The sequence below is a fragment of the Onychomys torridus genome, chromosome 9 (genome assembly GCF_903995425.1).
Source record: "Onychomys torridus chromosome 9, mOncTor1.1, whole genome shotgun sequence".
In the NCBI taxonomy this organism is placed as follows: Eukaryota; Metazoa; Chordata; class Mammalia; order Rodentia; family Cricetidae; genus Onychomys; species Onychomys torridus.
The window spans coordinates 63,491,913-63,516,843 of record NC_050451.1 but is presented as its reverse complement, the minus strand read 5'-3'; the positions used below and the strand labels follow the sequence as shown (position 1 = coordinate 63,516,843).

Genomic DNA, 24,931 nt, shown 5'->3' with positions numbered 1-24,931 from the left:
TTTTTACACAGTGACAACCTTTGACATCTGTAGATGGATTCTCAAGGTCAAGCCAGCCCAAAATCCCAGCATGGATAGAGGCAACTGATGGTTGTTGAGGGAGGGAGAGTAAGCTTTCTCCAGGGTTGAGGCCCCTGAAAGTCTACCATGCTCCAGTAGATGGTCCTATATATACATGAACATATGGGTGCATAAGTGAGGAGAGAGACAGAGAGGAAGAGACACAGAGACACAGAGAGACACAGAACATGAAGCTGGGAGGGAAGGGAGGAGAAATAGAGAGGAACTGAAGGGGAGGGGTAAGGACTGGCTTTGACCAAAGAATTCTCAAGAATATTTCCAAAATCAATCATGATTTATTTGATTTAAAAATGTTTTTCCTTATTTTTGTGGATGCTGGGAATCGAATCTGGGTCCTCTGAGAGGGCAGCCAGTGCTCTTACCACTGAGCTAACTCTACAGACTCCATAGATTTGATTCTTTGAAATTAGTTACAAAAATAAATTCAGGATATGGAGAAAAGGGAGAAGGATTATAAATTCAAACAAATATGTAGTGTAACCAAATCAAGAAGAAAAGAGAGTGAATATTGTCATTTACATCCTCCTGGGAAGGTTTCTGTGCTGGCTAGTCTTATGTCAACTTGGCAAACAAACTAAAGTTATCTGAAAGAGGGAACCTCCATTGAGAAAATGCCTCTATAAGATCCAGCTGTGAGGCATTTTCTTAATTAGTGATTGATGGGGGAGGCTCCAGCTCATTGTGGGTGGTATAATCCCCAGGCTGGTGGTCCAGGGTTCTATAAGAAAGTAGGTTGAGTAAGCCAGTAAGCAGCACTTCTCCATGGCCCCTACACCAGCTCCTGCTGCCAGGTTTCTGTCTTGTTTGAGTTCCTGTCCTGACTTCCTTCAATGATAAACAGCGATATGGAAGTATAAGTCAAATAAACCCTTTCTTCCCCAACTCGCTTCTTGGTCATGGTGTTTCATCACAGCAATAGAAACCCTAATGAAGTTGCCTTTCCTAAGAGCAATATCTAAATAAAGGGAAAAAAATGGCCACTAATAGTCAAATCATCTAATCAAACAGATGTGGGAGATTCTATAAAGTCAGTGTCAGGAAAGTCCTTACTTGTCCAGGTTAGTTGCCTTACTTGATCATTCATTCACTCACTCATTCATTCATTCATATTTGCATACTTCAGCTTTAGGGATAAATTGCCTGTTGGCTTGACACTGACAACATTGTGGGTCTTCAGACTTGATGCAACCATCTGGGATGGATGATTTTCCCCATGTGTTCATTCAGCTTCCAAACATCCAGTTGCAAGACACACACAAAATGAGAAAGTGTCATGGGTGGGCATGCCATTACAGTTCCCGTGGAACTAACCTATTAACTGACTGATTCACTAACGGAATCCATATGCCTCACCTCTGCCTTGAGTCTGTCCTGGAAGTTCCTAGGAAGGACAGATTGAACCTGAGACATCCTGATTCAAAGTCTTGTCTTAGAACACCTGCAAATGCTCACCTATTACAGGTGATCATGTACCAATTCTGCACCACTAAAAGAAAATGTATTTTTCTATTAATTACATTTCTGCAGAGCATTTCTTTAATTTTTTAAGGGAGAGGGTATGGGAGAAAGCAGAACTACAGAATTGGAAAGGTGTAACAAGTAAATGTTATCATGGTCATAATGACTATGGCTTTTCTAGAATTCATTCACTGATCTTCCCTAATCATAGGTTATTCAAAGAAGACACCTCAGCCAAGGCCATATCACTCTCTCCTTTCTTTGGATATTGTTAATTACAAGGTTGAAAAGAAGCCTCTCTAGAATGGTATAGATGGCAACATTTAATCCTCTTTTCTTCTTGTTTTGGTTACTGTAAATATTCATTAATCTTTATAACTCTTCTCCCTTATTTACATATCCTGACATTATTTTTGTAACTAATTTTTAAAAATCAGATTCTCTTTCACAAGATTCCACAACTGAAAGCACATAGCCACATGCGTGGTGACTAAGGTGGTCCCTGCAGCATTGCCAGGCTCCCTCAGTTTACCTGGATGGTGGCTCGGCTCCTATTTTCGTTTTTCAAAAGCTAGGCTACTGTTTGTCCAAGAACAACTCAAGATACACAATCTCTCTGAGCCGATTTGAGGAGGTAGTAATAGAAACAGAACAAGGACTTGAGGAGTAGCCAGACTACTTCCATCATTCTATGTGTGTGGCCACTGAAACCCACAGAAAGTGTTTTATCTAGTTGTCTAACATAACATGAACACAAGGGAGTCTGATTCTAGAGGTGTTTTGTACCCATAAACTCATTACTCAAGAAAAAAAATATAGGTAATTTATTCCTAAGTAGCTGGATATTAAAGTTAAGATACACTTGGAACAAAAATATTTCCAGAACTCAAAGAAAAGTAGAACTAAGCTATAACACACATCATTGCATGGTTACTATCCCCTCTAAGTGACTCTCCCCACATACCTTTAACACATAAAGTGGGTACTTTTCATATGATGAGCCAATGTAGATTTTCTGCAGCATGTCAGGATACCGTTCAGTTACAACGTCTATCCAGGAATAGATCTATGAGGACAGAAACCACAGGTTAGTTACAGGACAAGTTCTCAGGACATCGCTGATCACAGTAGTTAGTTTCCTTGCAGACAGGAGATCCCTCTCCGTTCTCTGCAGATAGGAGAACTGAAAACACAGGGGATGGAGTATTTCCTCTGCTGAAAAGAATCTAAATTTTAGGGGAAAAGTGAAATGGTTTCTCAGAAGCGTAGAACAAAGAGTTAATCTTTAAAATGTGGCCTTGGAAATGATTGGCTTTTATTTAATTTTATGTTGTGTCTATGGGTGTTTGTCTGTACACCATTTGGGTGCCAGTGGAGGCCAGAAGAGGGCATTGGATCCTCTGAAAGTGGAGTTACAGACAGTTGTGAGCCGCTCTGTGGGTGCTGGGAATTAAAGCCAGGTCCCATGGAAGGGCAGCCAGTGTCTTAACTGCCGATCCAGCTCTCCAGCCCAGACATTATTGTGTATCCATTGTCTAGAGCTGATGATTGAATGCAGGGCCTTGTACGTGATAGACAAGCACTCTACCATTGAGCTAGGCCTTGGACTCTTTGATGTTTTGTCTTTTGAGACAGGATCTCCTATGTAACCCAGGTTGGCCTTGAACTTGTCATCTCCCCACCTCCGCCTTCTGAGTACTGAGGTTGTGGTTTTGAGCCGCCATGCCCCATTCAAGAGTTCCTTTTAGAGGCATATCACATTGAGACTCTATCTCTATGTATGGGGTCCTCCTACCAGGCATCCTGGAGCTAACATTATGAGGCTTAAAAAAATTTTTTTTTCAAGGCTGGGGATTGCTGTTGCTATGGTGGTTGCTGAGTGAGCTTGACGACCCAAGTTCAGATCCCCAGCACCTGTAAAAAGTTTGGGCGTGGCAGCATGCCTGTGAAATCCTAAACCTGGAGAGGGGGAGTATGTTGGGAGGGACAGAGTCAGGCAGATTCTTGGAGCTCACTGGCCAGCCAGTCTAGCTGAGTCAGCGAGCTACAGATCCAGAAACTACATCTCAAAAAATAATGTGGAAAGCAATTGAAGACAATAACAAATGTAGACCTCTCTCTGGCCTCCAAACACATGTACATACATGGGCATGCGCGCACACACACATACAAATTTACTTTTCAGGACCAAGGCAACCTGGGCACCATTTTTACACAGGAAAGATGTCAGCATTATTGTTTCCCACCATAAACCTGTGAGATTGTTGTGATAACGAAAGGCAAATATGAGGGTAAGCTGAAGGAAACAACTCTACCAGGAGAGGTGGCTTCATTCCGGACTCTCTCCAGCACAGAAGTCCAGCAGCATTTGAGGCTCTATGGAAACTACAATGGGAGAAAAAAGTAATTTCTGGGGCTGAGTTTAGCAACTCCTTTAAAGCAAGTATTGAATTGCCATCTGATTTGGGATAGTTGGGACCAAACTTGGTCATATCTTAATACAGACCAACTTCCCAGGTACTCTTGGACCTTCTGAACTCATGATGTTCAACTCTTTGGTTTTATCTCCGAGAGTTTTCCTAGTGATGATTTCACACAGCAGTCCTGGAGGATGGCAACAGGAGCATCATTTACCTCAGGTTCTCTTGTAGTGGCTTAAACAGCAAGAGCACGTGTGAGTTCTTGTACCAATGCTGGGGACAAAGACGCTCCTGAAAGGGCATGTTCACCAACTTCTGACACTATCAGTTTCTACGGTGTCAGAGACTTAACCACCAAATGGAATTCACTAGAATTCCATTTCCTAAATTAGTTATCCAGGGGTGAATGCCTCTGAGGAAGCTAGTACATAGATTCATTAATGCTATAGCACTAATGGTTCAGCAGACTTCCTCCAACAGAGTTGAATGGAGTCAGCATCACTGATGAACTTACTAGACCACCTTGAGTGGAGGGCAGGTTCAGGTTACCATAAGTAGAAGGAAAAGGGAAGAGATAAAAGAATTTCCTAAGAGTAAAATCACCACATTTCCCATGAGCCTCTTAGAAAGGATTTGGAGTAGGGAGAGGAGAGATTTAAAATGCTTTCTGAAATATCATGGTGATGATACAGTATATTTCCCCAACTGATATGTTGAAGCCCCGATGCTCAGTATCATAGAATGTGATTGTACTGAAGTTCAAAGGAGGCACTGATCCAGTCTGACCAGTATTCCTCCAAGAAAGGAGAGATTAGGACCGAAGGAGTCACATGGGAATGTACGGAGAAAAGCCACATGTCCTGATTGGACTTTTGTCAACTTGACATAGGCTAGAGTTATCTGGAAAGAGGAAGCTTAATTGAGAAATGCCTCCATCAACTTGGCTGTAAGCAGGGATGTGGGAGCGTTTTCTTGACTATGAACTGGTAGAGGAGGGTCCAGTCCCTTGGGGGTAGTGACACCCCCAGGCAGGTAAGTGGTTCTGGGTGGCATAATAAAGCAGACTAAGCAAGCCATAGGGAGCAAGCCAAAAAGAAGCACTCCTCCATGGCTTCAGTTCCTGCCTCCAGGTTCCTGTCTTAACCTCCTGCCCTGACTTCCCGGCATGATGGACTGAGACCCAGAACATGTAAAGTAAGTAAACCCTTCTCTCTCCAAGTTGCTTTTGGTCATGGCGTTCATCACAACAGTAGAAAGAAAACTAGAACACCTTTTGAGGACAAGGAAACAATTGACTCCAAACCAAAGAAAGAGGCTTCAGAAGAAAACCAAAGACTGCCAAGATCTTAGGCTTCTTGCCTCCAGAAATATGAAATAGAAAAACGTCTGTACAGTCTGTGTCATTCTGCTATGGAATCCCTAGCAAATGAATGCACTCATGGAGTATGTTTGTTTGCCATTCCAAGTCGTTCGTGGGTATATGGTAAGACAATAGAACTTTCTGGAACAAAATAATTAGAAAGTGTATTTTGAAACCCTCCTGGCTAAGGAGCCCCCATCTACCTATTAAAATCCTACCTTGCCTCTGTATCAAGTCTGTCACGTGTTGCTGGTGACAGAGGTTAGAGGGGAGTGGCCTAAGAAGAGATAGATGTACGCTCTAAAGAGAAATAATGTGATGGTGTAAACATGTAAGACCCGCATCAATCAGCCAAGCACACGGGCTCTGAAAGCAGACAGGGTTCTGGATTAACCAACTGGAAAGAAGCGGATGATTTCAGAGATGAAATATAAAATTGATTCTTATTACCTGAGTCTGAGATGTGGTCCCTGCTTTCTTTTTAGGCACCCAGTCAAAGACCTCCTGATTTAAAGGTTCCCACCCAGCAGGATTAAATGCATTCCTTTGTAGCATATTAAATATAAGTGAATATATCACTTTATTTCTTTGAGGTGAATTGATAATCTGATGATGATTCATTAAGAATTAACGTAATTGTAATTTTTGTGGCAGTTTCATTGTAGCGGTCCTATTCTTCACTTTCTGCTGTTCTTAGCAGTCAATATTTTTAGGATTAGTCCTAGGAGTGTGAGATACTCAGCCTTAGATACACATGCTGCTGTGGAGCCAATTGGTCAAATATGGGGGCAACCTTCCCAGAGGAGAGGCCAGCAACAGGATGAATTACCATCATTTAATCATCCTAAATGTGGTTGGATATGATTCTTTGATAATTCCTCATGGTTGAAATGGCAATCCCGGTTAAATAAAAAACAGTACCTTTCGGGAACGGCATGGTGACTTACTTCATTTAAGGAGTGATACTGTTCGTAGTATGAGGAGGAGGCCCGGGGGCTGACGGTGTCATTGGAGGTCTGCTGCTGAATTAGACCCTCCACATCCTCCATCAGGACGCTGATGACAAAGCAGAAGGTGAGTGGTTTGCAAGCACAGTGCTGGCCTTCCCATATGGCCCGTAGCAGGTACAGAATGTGAGCTTGGGGGAGAGTTGCCAGCAGGTCTAATGAGCAGTTTAGCAAGTAAAACGACACATCTGTAAATGGAGACGAGATGACCCCACAAAACTCTTTAGCTGAGCCCTGTGGACATGGGGGAGAGGAGGAGAGGTACAGCTTCAGGACTATCCAGATCTTACCCTCCTCTATCAATATCTCTATTTCTTTTTTTTTTTTCCTTCTCGAGACAGAGTTTCTCTGTGTAGTTTTGGTGCCTGTCCTGGAACTCACTCTGTAGCCCAGGCTGGCCTCGAACTCACAGAGATCCGCCTGGCTCTAACTCCCGAGTGCTGGGATGAAAGGTGTGTGCCACCACCGCCCAACAGTATCTCTATTTCTTGACAGGGTAGTCTTCAGTGTGTTTTCCAGGAAAACTGTGATGGCTGATCTTGGTTGTCAACTTGACACCTGGGCAGAGGGAGCCTCAACTGAAGAACTGCCTCCACCAGACTGGCTTGTGGGCAAGTCTGCGGGGACGTTGTTTGGACTGCTGGTTGAGGTAGGAAGACCCAGCCCACTATGGGTGGCACCATCCCTAGGCAGATGGTTCAGGGCTGTTTAGCAAAGGTAGCTGAAAAGCTGGAGAGTAAGCCAGTTAGCGGCACTCTCCTATGGTTTCTGTTTCAAACTCCAGCCTTGAGTTCTTACCTTGATATCCCTCAATGATGAACTATAATTATGTAAGACTAAATAAACCATTTCCTTCCCAGGCTGCTTTTGGTCTTGGCGTTTATCACAGCACAGAAATCTGACTAGAATATAGAGGTTGATGGACACCTGCTTCAATCATATCAATATCTCAGTTTTCAATAAAGGACACAGGAGAAGCGGCCTGCCTTTCTTTCTTGTGCTTCACAGATGTATCCCAGATGTTGTGCAGGATGAAAGATGACCAAATATTTTGCAAATCAAGATACAGGGAAAGATAAAATTGCGGCTGTTAGCTTGCTTACTCTTCTAACTAGGCAAGTACTATATTTAGGCCAATGGCTAAAAGCCAAGACTTTGATGTCTGGATGTTTTGAGTTTGACTTCTGCCTCCATGTTTCAACTGGCTGACTTTGGGAAGTTTCCTTGTAAGCTAAAAGAATTTTTCTCAAGGCTGGAGAGACAGTGCAGAGCACTGGCTGCTCCTGTATAAGACTGGGTTTCAGCTCCCAGTACCCACATAGTTGCTCACAACCATCTCTAACTCCAGTCCATGGTCTTTGGTGCCCTCTTCTGGCCCCTGTGGGCACTGCACACAGGTGGAGCATACACATACGTGTAGGCAAAATATACACACGCACACAAAAATAAAATAAAAATAAAATGAACCTTTCAATGCTTTCCCACCTGTATCTGGGAAGTGCATCTACCTTGCACAGTTCCTAGGAAGGGGCAGTAAATACCTCTAACAAGTCATCAATAATTTTCCCAGCATATGATACAGAGGATATCCATCATGACACATAAGACTCTGGCCTCAAGAAACACAAAAGGACAGCAAGGGACCCTGGTTTCTGGGCAGTGGATCAGGAGAGTAGAAAGTAAACCAGAGAAACTAAAAGAGGGAATGGACTCTGAACAGAAACAACACTCAATACACTGTTTTGAAAAAACGTTTTCAAGGCACTTATGATCTGTGGTCAGTGTCATTTTATTTCCAGCCTGCATTTATAATTTCTACAAGGACACAGAGGTGACTGAGTGGGAGGGCCAAGCTGCCAAGTCAGACCATCTTTCTCGTTCAGGGCTAGATCTTCAGAAACATTCGCTAACTTTGAGAAGAAAGATTCGGTGACAGATTTGTCTCCTTTTCCAAGAAATGTCCTAAAGCCTACCACAGTGTGATGGTTCATACTGTCCACTTGACAGCCTCTGCAACAACAGTTCTCAACCTGTGGGTCAAGACTCCTTTGGGGGATTGCATATCAGATATCATTTACATTATGATTCCTAACAGTAGCAAAATCACCCTTATGAAGTAGCAATGAAAATAATTTTATGGTTGGGGGTCATCACAACATGAGGAACTGTATTAAAGGGTCGCAGCATTAGGAAGGTTGAGAACCTCTGCTCTAGAGTCACTGAAGAGATGGGTTTCTGGGCATGTGAGGGATTTTCTAGAGTAGGTTGAGCCAGAGAAGAGCCATTTTAAATGTAGGTGGCAGTATTCCGTGGACTGGGAGCCAGGACTGGATGCAGAGGAGAGAGGGAGCCAGCGGCAACATTCATTGCTCTCTGCTTCCTGACCGTGGGTGGAATATGACCAGCTCCTGCCACCATGCTTTCCCTGCCATGGTGGGCTATGTGCAATAACAAACCCTCCTGTGATGGCTGTCCTTGCTGGTCCACTTGACTGCATCTGGAATTAACGGAAAACCTAAGCAGCGGGCATGTGAGGAAGTGTCAGTGAACTGGATCAGTTGGGGTAGGAAGACTCATCTTAAATCTGGATCATTTGAGGGCAGAAGACCCACCCTAACCTGGCCTGCACCTTCTGGTTGGTGGCAGTCTACATAAAGGACATGGAAGAAAGCAAGCTGCTTTTGCTTTTTGCCTTCTTGCCCTCACTCTTGCGGACAAGTTCATCTATCCTGACGCTGAGGCACTCCTTCACTGGTATTAGAGCCTACTTTCTCAGGATTCCAAAGTAGACTGAAGACCAGCTGAGATGTATAGTTCTAGGGGCACTGATATCCTCTTCTAGCTCAGTGGGCACCAGGGGCACCTATGGTACACAGATATGCATTCAAGAAAAACACCTATGCACATAAAAGTCAGTAAAATTCTTTGCAAGTATGCCCACTATTTTATATATATATATATAATAAATAATAAATAAAAACAGTGAATGAATGTTGTGCCTGTTAGATCTAGGAATAGAGTAATCACAGAGGATGAATGAGAAGTTCTGAAGAGTGTTAATTCAGATAAAGGATTGAAGTGATAAGAGATTAAACCATTGCCACTAAGTTGGGTCTTAGGTCTTATCACTAGTCTCTCAGAGACTGTCAGGCCACCATTTTTAATTCACTCCATTTCCCCCACAAAGCAATTATACCATGTTTTGGTCAAGCACACAGTAGGTGTTTGTCATAGCTGTTGAATGGATGTAGCCAAGGTTACCCACCTAAATGGGATTCTGCTCACATTTAAATGGGCTTTAACACCGTCGACGTGCGATGCATTCACAAAAAAATGGACTTCTTTTTTCTTTTCAATGAATTCAGCTGTCACTGGCTGCCAGAGGACAACCTTCCGTTTCCAGGAGGAGATCAGTAAATCAAAAGCTGAGTTAGTCACATCATTTGCATCTGTAGTTACATAAAAGCCATGTCTCTAAAACGGCTGTCTGTGACAAGAACACCTCTCAGCTATGGTCTCCACCCCACACACAGTAATACAAACAGTCATCCGGCAGGGAAACTCTCTTCATTCACCGGCATTCTGGTTGTCAAACAGGCCCTGGATCACCCCAGATGCTTAACATTTGATGAGAAGATGAGTATACTTATGACTCTACTGTGGAGCTGGATATGTGTTTCAGGTGCTTAAAAGAAAAATGAAATTCTCTCTAGGAAGGAAGTTTGATTACACATTGATTTTGCTTAGTAAAGATGTGTTTGATATTATTATCACGTTAGTGTCTCTTTCTTTATCTAACGCCTCTGCATATTTACATTTTTCTCATTTTATGGCACTTCTCCAAAGTGCTTTCAGACTCATTTCCTTCGCTCATTAGAATATCATTTTAATATCAACCGGGCAGATGTTATTATTTTCTTTGTAAAGATGAGCCAATTAAGGATCGTAGCTAATTTGCCTAAAATCATATGCCCAGCATAGAATAAGCAATGAGAGTCCAAGGTTTAAATGAGGATGCAGTATTGTGATGTATGTTTGAAAATGTCACAGCAAAGCTCAGCTTTTTTTGTAAGCTAACTGATCAATGAAATTAAAGAATAAATGAGAAGAACAAAATGAAATAAATTTTGTGATTTTTTTTTTTTTTTACCCTTTCTCTGGTGGAAATGTCTCATTTTTATCTTGCAAAAGGATTATGAACATGTCCCACTCAGTTCTGCTCCTGTCAGTGGTGCGGGGACTCCTAATGGCCACCCACGTGAGGACCTCAGGCTGAGGCCATGCTACCCCGGGCTGCTGCTCATACCACCAGCACACTGGGAGTGTGTCCATGCAGAGCCCTTCCTCCCAGAGGATTCTTGTAACCGAGGGTTTTGCTAAAGCAAAGTACTGGCAGCTACTTCTGCCTGGCTTGGGAACTGCTTTGAGTCTGAGAATCATGACTCAAAGCAGTTCCTGCAGAGTCATCCACCCCACCCCCATCTTCCACCCCCACCCCAGTGAAGGCACCTCCACCACCTCCAGCTCCCTCCCTCCTCTTTATCCTTAGTAAGCACCCCCTTACATCTCCAAACTTGCACCTCCGAACTGATCTGACCTCTATCTCTAACAAACACAGGTTTATTCGTTCTCTGCTCTGCCAGTCTTCTATACCTCAGACTTCTCAGGGAGATGGAATCCAGGAACAGGCATTTTAATAAAAGTTTCCTGTGGCTTATGTGCCTATTCTTTGGCTAAGAACCACTGTTCTACAAGCAAAACACTGTCAAACATCTGATACCTTAGCAGTTTGTGCTGACCTGCTTACAGCTTTGAGGTGATACCACGAAAGTGTCTGAAAAGCTAATCACACAGGTAAAGGTTTGGTTCTGGAAACAAAAGGTCATGTGGTGGTTACAGGTAGATACATACAGATGGACTGGAGGGGGAACACAGTTTACAACACACACAGAAAAAAAAAAAAAAGCTAATGTAAATGTAAGTTAGGGGACGTTACCTCATAGGTTGTAGTAAGATTCTGAAGAACTTGAACTTGCCTAGAGGTTCTAGGAAGAGCAGATAACACCTGGCCACTGGGGAGGAAAACAGGGTTTGGGTTAAATAACCACGTGAAAATGGTGCACATTTACTGAAAGGAGCTTCTAGGTCATCATGAGACAGAAACAACATGTAAAGATTTTAGGATGTAGACAGTGTAAAAGGTCAACAGCATCTCTTATAGTCTGTACCACTAAACAACCACAAAACCACAGCTCTCAGGTCCACAGAGCACTGGCCTCTCTCCTCTCCCTTCTGTGTGTGCAGGTGTACAAAGACTTGTGTGGGACAAAAAGACAACAAATAAGTTTGCTTTTATTTTTGCACATGGAGAACGCAGAACTCTAGTTTGCTGTCACTGGGAGTGTGAATCAGTAGAGCCATTATGGAAAGCAGCACAGAGTTTGCTCAAAAAACGTAAAGACAGAGCTGGAATATGATCTGATAATCCTGCTGGGCATAAGGAAATAAATTTAGCATGTCAGAGAGACATGTGGATTCTCGGGGTTTTTTTGTTTTTTGTTTGTTTTTTTGTTTGTTTGTTTGTTTTTGTTGTTGTTGCAATACTCCTGACACTGCTGTGGCATCTATCTGAGTGTCCATCAGGGGATAAGTTGATAAAGAAAATGTGATAAATACACAGACACACACAATGGAATAATATCCAGTCATTAAAAAGAATGAGATCCTTGGGGCTGGAGAGATGGCTCCGTGGTTAAGAGCATTTGTTGCTCTGCTGAGGAACCGGGTTCAATTCTCAGCACATACATGGCAGCCCACAACCACCTGTCACTCTGGTTCCAGGGGATCTGACATCTTCTTCTGATCTTTTCAGACACCCAGCATGAACACAGCTCACATGCTTACAGGGCAGGCAAAACATTCATACATGTAAAATAAAATAAGTAAGTCTTTTAAAAAGGAGATCCAAGGGTTGGAGAGATGGCTCAGTGGTTAAGAACACCTGTTGCTCTTGCAAAGGACTCAGGTTCAGATCCCAGAACCCACAAATCTCACAACCATCCATAAGTCCAGATCTGAAAGATAAAATGCCCACTTCTGACCTCCTTAAGCACCAGGTATGTACATGGTACATATACACACATACAGATAAAACATTCATACACATAAATAAAAAAAACTAAAGGCAAACAATTTTTAAAAGAATGAGATTCTGTTGTGTTTGATAACAGAGATTATGTGAAGTGAAAATCCAGGCACAGAGGGGCACATGATATCCACGTGTGTGTGACGATACACCCTGTAATCCAGAGGCCAGCCCGAGCTATATAGATCCTGTCTCAAACATCACCACAACTCCATCCGCCCCCACACACAGGAAGAGAAAGACACAGGGAGACTTTACTGACATCCTTGGAGGTCCCTGTGGGCTTTTCCTCCTCTCTCACATTCCTACATCCCAAAGACTTCCATTTTCCACCCTTGCTTTTCATCTCTTGTTTGTCTTTATGGTAGTGCTTCTTACACACAGCTGTGGATTGTTGTCTGTGTGGATCCTTGAGGAATTGTTTGGATTTATTTGATTTTTATTTTAGAAAAAGTAAGGAGTGTAGCTCAGTGGTAGAGTGCCTGCCTTGCACATACCACAAATTTAGAACTTTAAAAGGCCATATTACATGTCCCCCTCCGAATGTTATCCTCACTTTACAGTTGTATTTTCAAGGTTATTGTCATAGTTCACATGTTACAAGACCTTCCTCACAAGTGGACTCGCTGATTCATAGATACCCTTCACTTTCATCTTACAGGGCAGTGTCAAAGCAGTCCTTTACTTTTCTCATTCCTCTGTATTTGCAGTGGGAAAGGTTTCCTTTGGTCTCCTCTTGCCAACACTTGACGACATCTGCCATTTCACTTCTCCAATCAACCTAGCACAGAGATCTTATATTTTAATTTTCTGACTAACTCACTTTAAGTTTCTGGCCTATCAATTACATATTTTTTTTTATGTTCCAATTATTTATGTTCCAATTTTATACTTACGTGTTATTTTTATCCAGGTTATTTACTCATTTTTTTCTATTCATTCCTTTCTATCCTTAAAATAAATTGACCAGTGTCATTTGCTTCTTTTCTGGGTAGTAATCCTTATCAGATTCTCACAATGTCTTCTACCAGTTTTCAACTAGTGCCCCACTTAATTTTCTTTTGCTCTTTCTAGTGTTGGGGCTGAACCCGGGGACTTGCGCATGCTAGGCACGTGCTCTGCTGCTGAGCCACATCTTTGGCGTCTCTTGAAGATGTACTTTTACCCATCATTTTTTTACAGGTTTGTGTGCATTAAGAGCTCTTTCCAAACCTTGGGACACAATAATAGTCACATCTATCTCTTTGGTCTTTCTTTTTAATTTCTATTTTATGTGTATGGGTGTTTTGCCGACATTTGTGTGCAGTGACCACAGAGGCCAGAAGAGAGTGCCAGATCCCGAGAACTGGAGTCACAGACAGTTGTGAGCCGCCACAGTGGTGCTGGGAATCAAACCCAGGTTTTCTGGAAGAGCAACCAGTTCCCTTAAACCATCCCTCCAGTTCCCACCCCGTTGTCTTTCCTAGTTCATCTTTCAAGCCAGTGGAAGTTATTGGCAGGAAATGTAGCAAAGGAATCTCTCTCTCTCTCTCTCTCTCTCTCTCTCTCTCTCTCTCTCTCTCTCTCTCTTCTTTCCTTTCCCTCTTAACATTGTTAGAGGCCAGCTGACTCCATTTTTTTCTTCCTTTTCCTAGTTAAGCATAATGTTAGAATCTGATTTATTTCTATATTTTTCCCTATGGTGTTTTTTCTCTAATCATGTCCCAAGCTAATGGTCAATTTGATTTTTTTGTTTTATGACTTGTTCTTCTCCTATAATCTTGTGATTTACATGTCATAAATACATACACACATACATTGTTTCATGGCATGTTCCAAGAATTGGTTGACCGTAAAATGTTTCATATGTTTCAAAAACTGACTAAATTACTAAATGCAAAAATTTCCACTTTTGTATTCACTTGCTATGTTCCTCGGGCTTGAGCTTGACTATAAAAAGGCTCCCCTACTTCTTAGTCAGGGCTGCTTCAATCTCCTATTCTTGAGGAGACTGCAAGTTTGGCCTGGGCATAAAACAAATTTTTACCTTGCAACATTTCAGTGTTTGCACCTGGTTTTCGACACCATCGCAAACATCATTTCATCATTTAAGCATCTCCAAAACCTTCAGTAGATATCTATGTCAATATTGATACGGGTTAAGTTTCCATACCAGCTGACAGAGAAAACGTGCCTCAAACCATGTCTTCTTCCTGGGCTGCAGAAAAGTTGCCTCCCCAGGATTTTGCATGGCTATGCTGAGGCTTGGAGTTTCAGCCAGTTGGGATGTACGGGAATGTGCATGGGCTCTTCTTCTGAGGCTGGAGCAAAGAATGTCAAGACACAGAGTTGTATAATAGAAACAGTTTACACCTCCCCTCCCCCACAGGATGGAAGGTACAAGGGAGAGCCTGTGTTTTCTATTGATAGGTGACACAAAAAATGTCATGGTGAGGAGGCTTGTGTCCTTCTCAAATCTGTATGTTGAGATCCTAATCCCTAAAGTATTGGCATTAAGAAGTGAGGGATTCGGGAAGGGAAGAGGTCAGAAGGCAGAGCCTTCTTGAACAGGGTTTGTGTCCCTATACCAGAAGCCTGAGAGTGACCCCAAGCATTCCCTCCCGCCCTGTGTACCTGGTGGAAAGACATTGTTTTGGGGGGAACTCTGCTTGTCCTTCACCGTGGGCTTCCTGCTTCTAGCACAGTGAGATGTTTCTGTTGTATAAGCCTGTAGTTGAAAGCATTTTGTGGTTATCATAACAGACAAATGGACTACTAATTGAGGCTTTATTGCATTGGGCAAGGCTATTTCAGGACTTCCTATTAGCTGTTGTAGCATAATCTGTGGCGCTCCTCACCAATATAGTGTGGCTCTTTCTGGGCTGTTGTGCTTTACCGGAGTTTTGTTGTCTGTCTGTCTCTCCAGTGTGAGGCTAACAGCACAGGCCACCATGCCTGGCTTTTTCACACTGTCCTGGGGATCAAATGCAGGTTACTCCAACCTTCCAACTAATCCTCAGCATCTTACAAAATGAGCTCCTCTGCCTTCCCACTCCTTTGCCTCTTGGGGAGAGCTGCTTTTTGGCATAAAATTTAAAAATCAATACCCATGAGTTTATTGAATGTATTGGTTCATAATTTGGGGAGGATGGACTCACGATTCCAAGTCTTCTCATTAAGACCCACAGATTTCCCAGTTTGACCTTTTTTCATGTCTTTTGAAGAAATTTTATCCATGAATCTATTGTATATTCTAAAATCATGCTTGTTCTAACAACACTACTTTTCTTTTGTAAACGGTAATGGAATATTCCATATCATAGTCCTTTGTTGTGGAGATTCACAAATGAAGTTGATTTGGGGATATGGATTTTGTTACTACTCCCATTGTGTGGTGTTGAAACTATCAACCTGACACAGTCTGGAATCATCTGGGAAGAGAGTCTCCAGTGGAATTGTGTAGTCAAGCTGGCATGTAGAGGGATTGTTTTGATTACATTAATTGTTATTGGAAGACCCAGTCCACCGGGGGCAGCAACATTCCCTGACTTGAGTCCTGGACTGTACAGAGAGGAGCGAGCTGCTGGGTGCAGCATGCCTTCATTCTCTCTGCTCTTCACGGTGTGTGTGTGTGTGTGTGTGTGTGTGTGTGTGTGTGTGTGTTTGTGACCAGCTGTTGCACGTGCCTATTGCCTTGACTTCCCCACAATGATGGACTGTAACCTGGAATTATGAACAACAATAAACTCTTTCTCCCCTAAATTGCTTTTGTCATTGTGTTTATGGACAGTGATTAGAAGGGGAACTAAGATATCTTGGTAATGTGAGATCATTTTAATGTACGTAGTTCTTTGGAGATCTTTCTCTTTGCAAAGTCATTACAAATGTATACACACGTCTATGCTTCTTTCATCTGAATGTTCCTTGGGCCTTTCTTTGCTGGAGGAAGGGTCTCTTACATGAGCCTGTTAGCTGGCACTCTACAAAATACTGAGTAGAAGGGGAGATGAATAGTGATTTATAATCTTTAAGGTTTCACCATTAGAATCCTTAGTGTAGGTGGTGTCTTTTCTCTTTGCTGAGTGTTCATGATGGATGGTTGTGGGCTTGACATGTTTTCATGGGTTGAGCACCTGGGTTTTCTTTCTTACTTTCTTAATTTGGTGAGTGGATTGGCTTTAGTACTGACGCGATGGCATCTGTTTCCTCACATTTGCTTTGTGTAAAAGAAGCTTTGCACTCTCTCCTGCAGTGCTACACTTGCTAGGACTTCGGAATTCCCAGTGATGCTTGCGCAGTCTGGGGAACACATTAGTGTGACTCAGTATCAGATGACTTTATGTGTGTAAACCATTAACTCAGAGAGGGAGGATTTCTTAGCAGATTCATGTCTGTAGCTTACCATCCAATTTTGCTCCAGGAGATAATTATATAAATAGAGAAAAGAAGCAGGGGTTGGGGAATTGTAGGCATGTGTGGAATATGTTACCTACAATAGGGTTATCGGGTTTACAGTTATACTTCTGGGCAACATTGCAAGAACTGTGGTATCTAAATTAAAATCAAGCTATGTCAGGGCATTTTCCAGAGGAGAGGGGTTTCTTTTTATTTTTGGACAAATATTATCATTGAAATATAAAAATGCATACTTTTTAAATCAGAAAAATAATTTCTTCCTTGTTTTATTTAAAATTACTCTTTAGAGCTGGGTGTGGTGGTACACGCCAGCAACCTAGTATCGAGGAGGTCGAGACAGTAGGATTGCAAGTGCTCAGCAAGCCTGGGCTTCATGAGTTCAAGACCAGTCTGAGGTAACAGTAAAACACAGTCTGAGGCTGAACACAGGAGGTCAAAGGACTCTGCTGGGAAAATGGCAACCTGCTCATTCTTCCAAGTTTAATAATGGGTGTTCGGGGAAAGAGAAGAATAGTAACTATACAGAAACAAGTTTAGGGCCTTATGTTAATCTTCTCCTGAATCCCTACCTCTTAGACCATGGGTTTAATTTGAGGCCGCGGAACTTGAGTATGGAGCTCCTAAAACTTTGGCAACGGTAAAAGGTTTCTGAATGCATGAAGACCAAAGACAAATTTAAAATCAAATATCAGATGAACCCGCATGTTGGTGGCAGCACTCTCCTGTGAGCTGTGACATGACTTCAGGGTTGGCCTGAAACACTTCAACTCAGAGCCCAGATTCTGTTTCCATGAACTGTGGCCCAGGCAGTTTTCTGCTCTTTCAAAACACGGCAGTTCAGTGACCGAAAACAAAAGAGTTTTAATACATCCTTTATTCCTTTCCCTCAGCATCCCCACAGCAGTGCCACCTACGGGTTGCATTGTGTTCAAATATCTGAGTTTACAACTTGCTATCTGAGTCACTGACTTGAGTTTCACAAAAGGCCATTACATGAATTTTGGCTTGGGGTTAGGACAGAATTCCCAACAATTTCTGAAATGGTTCTAACATACTTCTCCCATTTTGTAGGAAATATTTATGTGAAGCAGCGTTCTCAACATTGACTACGTAAAATTGAAATACTGATTAACATAAAGTTGAAAATGTTCTGTATCCTGGAGTATCATGTTCCGGCAGCACTTACTCCTTTGTGTAAAAGTAAACAAACACACCCATCTCAATAGTTTGCAAATTTTTTCATATTTATGAAACAACAAAATTCTATATATATTGAAGAATTGTTTTAAAACAAATTTCTTGATTTCTTATTTTTGGTAGATGCTGGCTTTGTATACGTTTTTTATAGACCTATATACTCAGGGTCACATGAAAATTTCTCAGGTAAAAGGCATCAAGGATGGGAAAAAATTTCAGGATTTTTTCCATATAGAGAAGATTTTTGAAAGTATATTGATAAAGTTGGACTTCATCTCACAATAACTAGCAGTAGAGAGAGAGACAGGGTTGACAATAGAGTAGAGAAGGCTTTTGTTTGGAGAACTGACAAAATGATTCTGAATTCTTGACATCACTGAGAAGAGGAAAAAGTGGTTCGTAAAAGAATAGTCTGGCAAATTTGATGTCAATCCCTGGTAGAGGTTTAGCATAATCCATTCAACCACTGCTTGAGGGCATATGTTTAAGCTCTTCATTGAATCATTATTCAAAGTGTCAATGACTGGAAACATTTTGCAGAGATCCTGGGGCGTTTTCTGGTTATAAAGAATTAGTTTGATTTATAACAGTTAACTTGGGGGATGATTTTCTGATATATTATAATGGAATGAAACAACATGATGCAGACTGAAATATGGTCCTAATTTTGAAAACATAATTTAGAAAAGGAAAAGAAAACTATTAAAAGCAGGAGAAAGTTCTGAATAGACAAGGAACATGTTGTAAACCCCAGCTTGCAAGCTGTCTGAGAAGAAGAGAAGGCAAACAGGTTTGCTTTGCATCACAGGCATTAAATCTAGAGCTTTGCACATACTACAAGTGTTTGCTTGGTTTGGGGGTTTTTTGGTTTGTTTGTTTTTTTGTTTTTTTTTTTTGAGACAGGGTCTCACTATGTAGCTCTGGCTGTTCTGAAACTCACTCTGTAGACCAGGCCGGCCTTAAACTCACAAAAATCTGCCTGCCTCTGCCTCCAAAGATCTGGGATTAAAGGCATTCACCACTATACACAGCTAATCACAACTGTTTTAAAGAGAAAGGTCTAGCTGGGGTGGTGGCTCAAGCCTTTAGTCTCAGCATTTAAGAGGCACAGGGAGGCATAGCTCCGTGAGTTCCTGGCCAGCCAGCTCTACATGGAGAGAACCTGTCTCCAAAACAAAACAAGACAAAACAAAAACAACAACAACAAAAGAAAGAGGGAAGGAAGAAAGAAGAAAGATCTAAAAACTTAAAAAACAATTAGGCTGTCCAACTGATGTAGAGTTCTACAGAGAGACATAAATGAATAAGAAATCCATGAAAGAAGGCTCCTGATACGCTCAAGAGATTTTTCTCCTAGTGGCATAATTTTAGTGTTTTTTTAACTTCTTTTTTTTTTTAAAGTAAAAAAATGAAATCTTATTATTTTACTGAATCAGAAAAAACAAACAAAAACCAAAACATTGAAGTCTTCCTTGACTAAAGAAGGCACAGTGGACCCCAGGTCTGTGGGGCCTCTCTCTCTGTCCCTTATTACTATAATAAACAGAGTGCCACCCTGGCATAGTATATTTATCTTAACATGTCTCATTCTATGAATAGTTGCCTCCCAGTTTTAATTCTGCTATGTTTAGTGTAGTTAGTGCAAGCCATTGTTTTCTCCAAGGACTTAAAACCATCCATGTCAGGACCCTCTCCAAGGACCTAACTAGAACGCCAACTCCATGAGCGTGGATTTCCTTCTGGGAACTGTTCTTTCCTTGACTGTCATGTCCAGTATTTGCACTGCCAGGCCATGCTGTGGCTTTAACCCTTCTGACTGTCCTGGAAGCCAGACAAGGAAGTGCAGTAGATTCAGAGGGCCAACGTAGGACCTTCTGCCACAGAGTGGAGCTTCCTGATAGCAACAGAGCTGATGAGACCCCCCCCCCCATTGTTGGTTCCGGATGGCTCGGCTCACATATCGGTAACAAGCTGGGCACAGTTGCCCTAATGAACGGCAACATTGGAGCAGTAGCCTGAAAGACATGACCTTCAGGGAGCTCTGGGGTGAAGAGAACACAACATTCCCAGGACCAGGACGGGTGAATAGCCAATAAAACTATTTCTCAATCTTTACAATCAGAATAAGTCACAGACGAGCAATGAATGGGGCTGAAGACAAGCGACCATAACCGAATGTCATAATCCATTGTCTAGTTCCCACACTGGAGTCTCTACTGACACCTAGACTTTCTTGCCAGAAGGAGGATTCAGATACTCCCCCGAAGAGCTCCGACACTATAAGGTGTCTAAAGCAGCAGTTCTCAACCTGTGGGTTGCGACCTCCTGGGGTCACATATCAGCTATCTACATTATGATTCATAGCAGTAGCAAAATCACAGTTGTGAGGCAACAATGAAATAATGTTATGATTGGGGTCACCACAACACGAGGAACTGTATTAAAGGGTCGCAGCATTCGGAAGGTTGGGAACCACTGGTCTAAAGGGATTTTGACTCCTTTAAACAAGAGTTCTGTGGCAGTTAACTCCAGCTACTCTGAGCACTGCACAAAGGAGATCTTCAAACACTCTGAGGGTCTGCAGCTATTGGCTGAAGGGTCCATGCTGATATTCCACTCTGGGCATCTGGAGCCCTAGACTAACTCCAAATCAAAGTGAATGTACTAGATCCACAGATCTAGTAAGGATTTCCCCAGTCCCCATTGTGTAATCACAACGATCATACTGGGAGTTGGCACAGCCCCCACATGGTTCCTTGCTCCTAAGGTAAAAGCTATCACAGTGTGTGTATTGGGAGGGACCTGAAACACCCTTCTCACCAGCTCTGATGGGAAAATTTAAAAATGCACCAGTGTGGCAGGGGACAGGGTGGAGTGGTCGTGGCTATAGTGGTATTGTGTTCCCCAAAATATTGTGTGACCCTAATAAACTTATCTGGGGTCACACCTTTAATCCTAGCATTCCAGAGGCAGAGATCTACCTGGATCTCTGTGTGTTCAAGGATACAGCCAAGCATGGTGACTCACGCCTTTAATCCCAGGAAGTGATGGCAGAGAGCAGAAAGGTATATAAGGCGTGAAGACCAGAAACTAGAAGCTTTTAGCTGGTTAAGCTTTTAGGCTTTTGAGTAGCAGTTCAGCTGAGATCCATTTGAATGAGAACACAGAAGCTTTCAGTCTGAGGAAACAAGATCAGCTGGAGAACTGGCAAGGCGAGGAAGCTGTGGCTTGTTCTGCTTCCCTGATCTTCCAGCATTGACGCCAGTACTTGGCACCAGGTTTGTTTTTATTAATAAGCACTTTTAAGATTCCTGCTACAGGTGGATGATCTTAGCAGCACATCTGTGGTGACAGCATCACAGTTCAACACCTCCACGCCCATCCCAAACTCTCTTCCCTTGTTCCTCCACAGATCTTGATGACATCCCTTTCCAGGAAACTGCCTGCATGTCAATCTCCATCTCAGAGTCTACTTCCTGGGGAATTTGGCCAGAAACAGATACAATTCTACTATGTGAGATAAATCACAAAAAAAAAAAAAAGAAAAAAAAGTGTGACAGAGTCTTACGAGAGAGCTGGCTACCTGAATGCAAATTGGTTGAGCACGCAGGCCGGAAGAAAACAAAAAGTCTGATTTAGGCATTTTCTTATTTGGTTTTGGTTCTGTGGTTTCGGTGGATGAGGTTGAGGCAGCCTCAAACAGCAGCTGAGGCCGAGCTTCCTGGTTAGAGCAGCTGAAACAGTACCCAGGCAGTCAATAAAGTGCGCTCTTCCGCCCTGCACGTCTGTTTTCTGTATCTAACAGGAAGGTATCCTCTGAACATGCTTCTGGAGCTGGGGAATTTGCAAGGTACTCTCTTCACTCCAATGAACCGATTCATTAAATAAACCTTAAGTTTTTCTTTCTAACAGGAAAGACTGAAAATTTTGAACAGTGCCTTCACTGGAGATGGTATTCTAACTTCTGCATGGTGACACTTGGCATTTTAATATAACCCAAGGTCTGCCAATTACTTCAGAGTAGGCTGAAAAGCCATGAGATTTTTCTGAGCTTCTGTGTATCAGTCAGGAAAAATAATTCCACTATGTGGAATGCCCAGGGGCAATGAAAGATGAAAATAAAGGTGTGTTTTGTTGAATCTCTATAGTCATAATTACAGCTTTTGCACAAGAAATATTTGAGTAAAAAAAACCTACACTAAAAATAGAATGAAAAGTATAAGCACAGAGGGTGAATGACAGATGATAGATACCTAGATACATAGGTAGATAGGTAGATAGACACATTGATAGCAAATGGAGATAGTTAGTAGAGATGATAGATAAATGGATGGATAGCTAATAAAGACAAATGATAGAGATAGATAGACACATTGAGAGCTGATATAGATGGTAGAGAGTGATAGATGGATAGATAAATAGATGGATAGACAGTCCCAGTCGGTGGTGTTGTTACATGTTTTGCAGTGTTTGGGGGGCCTCTGGTGTTCTGTACCTCGAGAGGAAAATAATGTATCAGTGGAACTAATAACTGAAAGAGAATAACTGGTACAGATACACAGCCAGAACATGATGTCAACAGAAAGCACATTTGCTGTGGTCTATGATGCTGCCCATGCCTTCCTCTCTAAACCCTCTCTTCTTTTCCATCCATGTTTCTCATTCTCCTTTCTCCAATGGCCTGGGCCTTGCCTCACTTAGACAATCGTCACACAATACAGTTAAGGACTTTGTTTACAAGAGTCTTGCTAGTATTTTATTTTTACCATTTCTCGTATCTGGCCTCTTAAAATGAACTGAATATGGAAATGGGAACTTCAGCTGTCTTCCTCTTTGGCATATGGTATTTATGACTTGAACAAAGCTGGTTTGTTGTCACGGTTCCAGGGCATTTCACTGATGAGAGTTATCGAAATGCACCTACAAATCAGCCACGAGGAGATTGCTTGAACACAAACCATTATTAGGAAAATGGTCAGGGCAGGAAAACAGTAACAAAGAACAACTTCGGGGAAATGCCAGCTGGTTACTGCTTTCCAGAAAGGTCTACACTCTAAACCCCAGAAATAAGGACTTATCAAAGGCTGTCGCTCTGAGTGAAATTAAATTTCTCTTTCAGATGTAGTAATAGGTTACTCCTGAAAAAAGCAAAGCTCAGAAACATTGCAGGGAGGGGGGGGGGGGGGGGGGGGGGGGGGCACTCATACTATTTTTTAGTGCAAGGGTGAGAGCCCAGAGCTCAGACATGTTTCTGTCTCCCATGTGGCTGCTCCTTTTCCTGTGGGTCCTCCAAGTATGTACAAGTGCTAAACATTTTCCATGTAGTTTTAGTTGGTCAACTGCCTGGTATATGATTCAAACACACTCCTAAATAACAATGGATTTCCTCCCTCTCTCCTCATAATCAATGAGCAACTTGGAGATGGTATTATCAGATTTGCTACTTCAACCCACCTTTCTTTTAACAAAAGACAATTACTAGGTTATGGAACATTAGAACCAACAAAGATCTTAAAAGCACATTTACTTGACTATACATAAAATATAGACATATGAGCTACCAACTGTTCTAGCAATTCTGATCCTTGTATCAATTCATTAACAACCACTTTTTCACGATGGAATTTCCTGCTTGGTACTTGACACTCACACTGAACAGAACAGAATCAACCAGCTATTATAAACACAGCTTCAGACATACAATAGTACCAGAATGATTGATTATTCTACGGGTTTGACGACACAGAAAAGGGTTTTATGGGTAGAATTTTCCCTACCTACATACACTATGTTCCAGTTTTCTCACTGTGATTCAGTAAGGGGAGGCAAGGACCTATCTCAAAGACAACTAGAAAAGGGCTAGAGAAGCAAAACAAAGAAAAAGTAAGACAATTCCAAAATTACATATAAATTTTAAAGCTTACAATTGACTTGTTAGTTATAACAGGACATGTATGTTGCAACTGTTACTCCATGTATTATTATGCCCTAACAGGCATTCATTTGTGTTCAAAGCAGTTTACAGTTAAATACTCTCAGGAAATCACTCTACTAAGCAAATGAAGAAATAGCTAAGATCCTCTCTATGTCCATTGTAACTCAACTTCCTTTCATAGCCTATGCTCAACAACTGCACAATCCAGATCTATTTCATATTTCTACTCTCTCTTCCCTCCTCTGCTCTATGTACAAGATGAAAATAAATAATACATGTATTTAGTTGATGCATCTATGTGTTAAGACAGGAAGAAGATAATAAATCATGTGATATGTGAAGGTACCAATAATTCATCAAGATCCCATTTATTTAGCCCCTAAATAGACTTATCATACTGGTAAAAATGAGAGCAGAAAATGAAAACAAATCTAGTGATAACCTATTACCCCCAAATCATGTGAAGTCTCCAAAAGAACCTGCCTGCACACAGTAATCCTTTTCTCTCCAGCCCAGGAAACTGCTTCTGCTCTGTGAGAGGTAAACAAGTGAGAAGGAGCCAGCCCCATCTAGGACCCTGGTGTTACCTCTGAAAGGCGAGGCCATGCTGCTCACAGAGGAGGACGGCTACCAGGACTCCAAGGCCATAAAGCTTCATCTCAGCAGTGGCTTGGGGAGCAGCAAAATTCCCTAAGGGAGAAAGTCCCAGATAACCCATTGCATAAGAGTCTTCTTTACACACTGGTTAAAGTATAACGGTGGGTTCCCTCTGGTTTCTGCATCTCGGTTGACTTAGCTTTCATTCCACAGTCTAAAAGAAACACACACACACATACTTAGGTTGTTTGATAACTAAATCCTCAAAAAAAGATAATGAACACCATTGTGTTTAATTTAGACAATCTCAATCCTGACACTGTGACATCATATACA

The 24,931-nt window shown here is 42.0% G+C and overlaps 1 protein-coding gene across 1 annotated transcript in view; it reads right to left on the bottom strand.

Moving 5' to 3' along the window:
- Cpb2 (carboxypeptidase B2) overlaps positions 1-24,725 on the bottom strand; it is a 43,538-nt gene extending 18,813 nt beyond the window's left edge. The window contains exons 1-5 of the mRNA XM_036199971.1: positions 24,586-24,725; positions 11,323-11,398; positions 9,592-9,716; positions 6,267-6,375; positions 2,504-2,605 (exon numbers count right to left, since the gene is read on the bottom strand). Of these exons, the coding sequence (XP_036055864.1) occupies positions 2,504-2,605; positions 6,267-6,375; positions 9,592-9,716; positions 11,323-11,398; positions 24,586-24,716 (543 nt within the window). The 5' untranslated portion in view covers positions 24,717-24,725. The remainder of the gene's footprint in view (positions 1-2,503; positions 2,606-6,266; positions 6,376-9,591; positions 9,717-11,322; positions 11,399-24,585) is intronic.
- Positions 24,726-24,931: the final 206 nt, after the last annotated feature.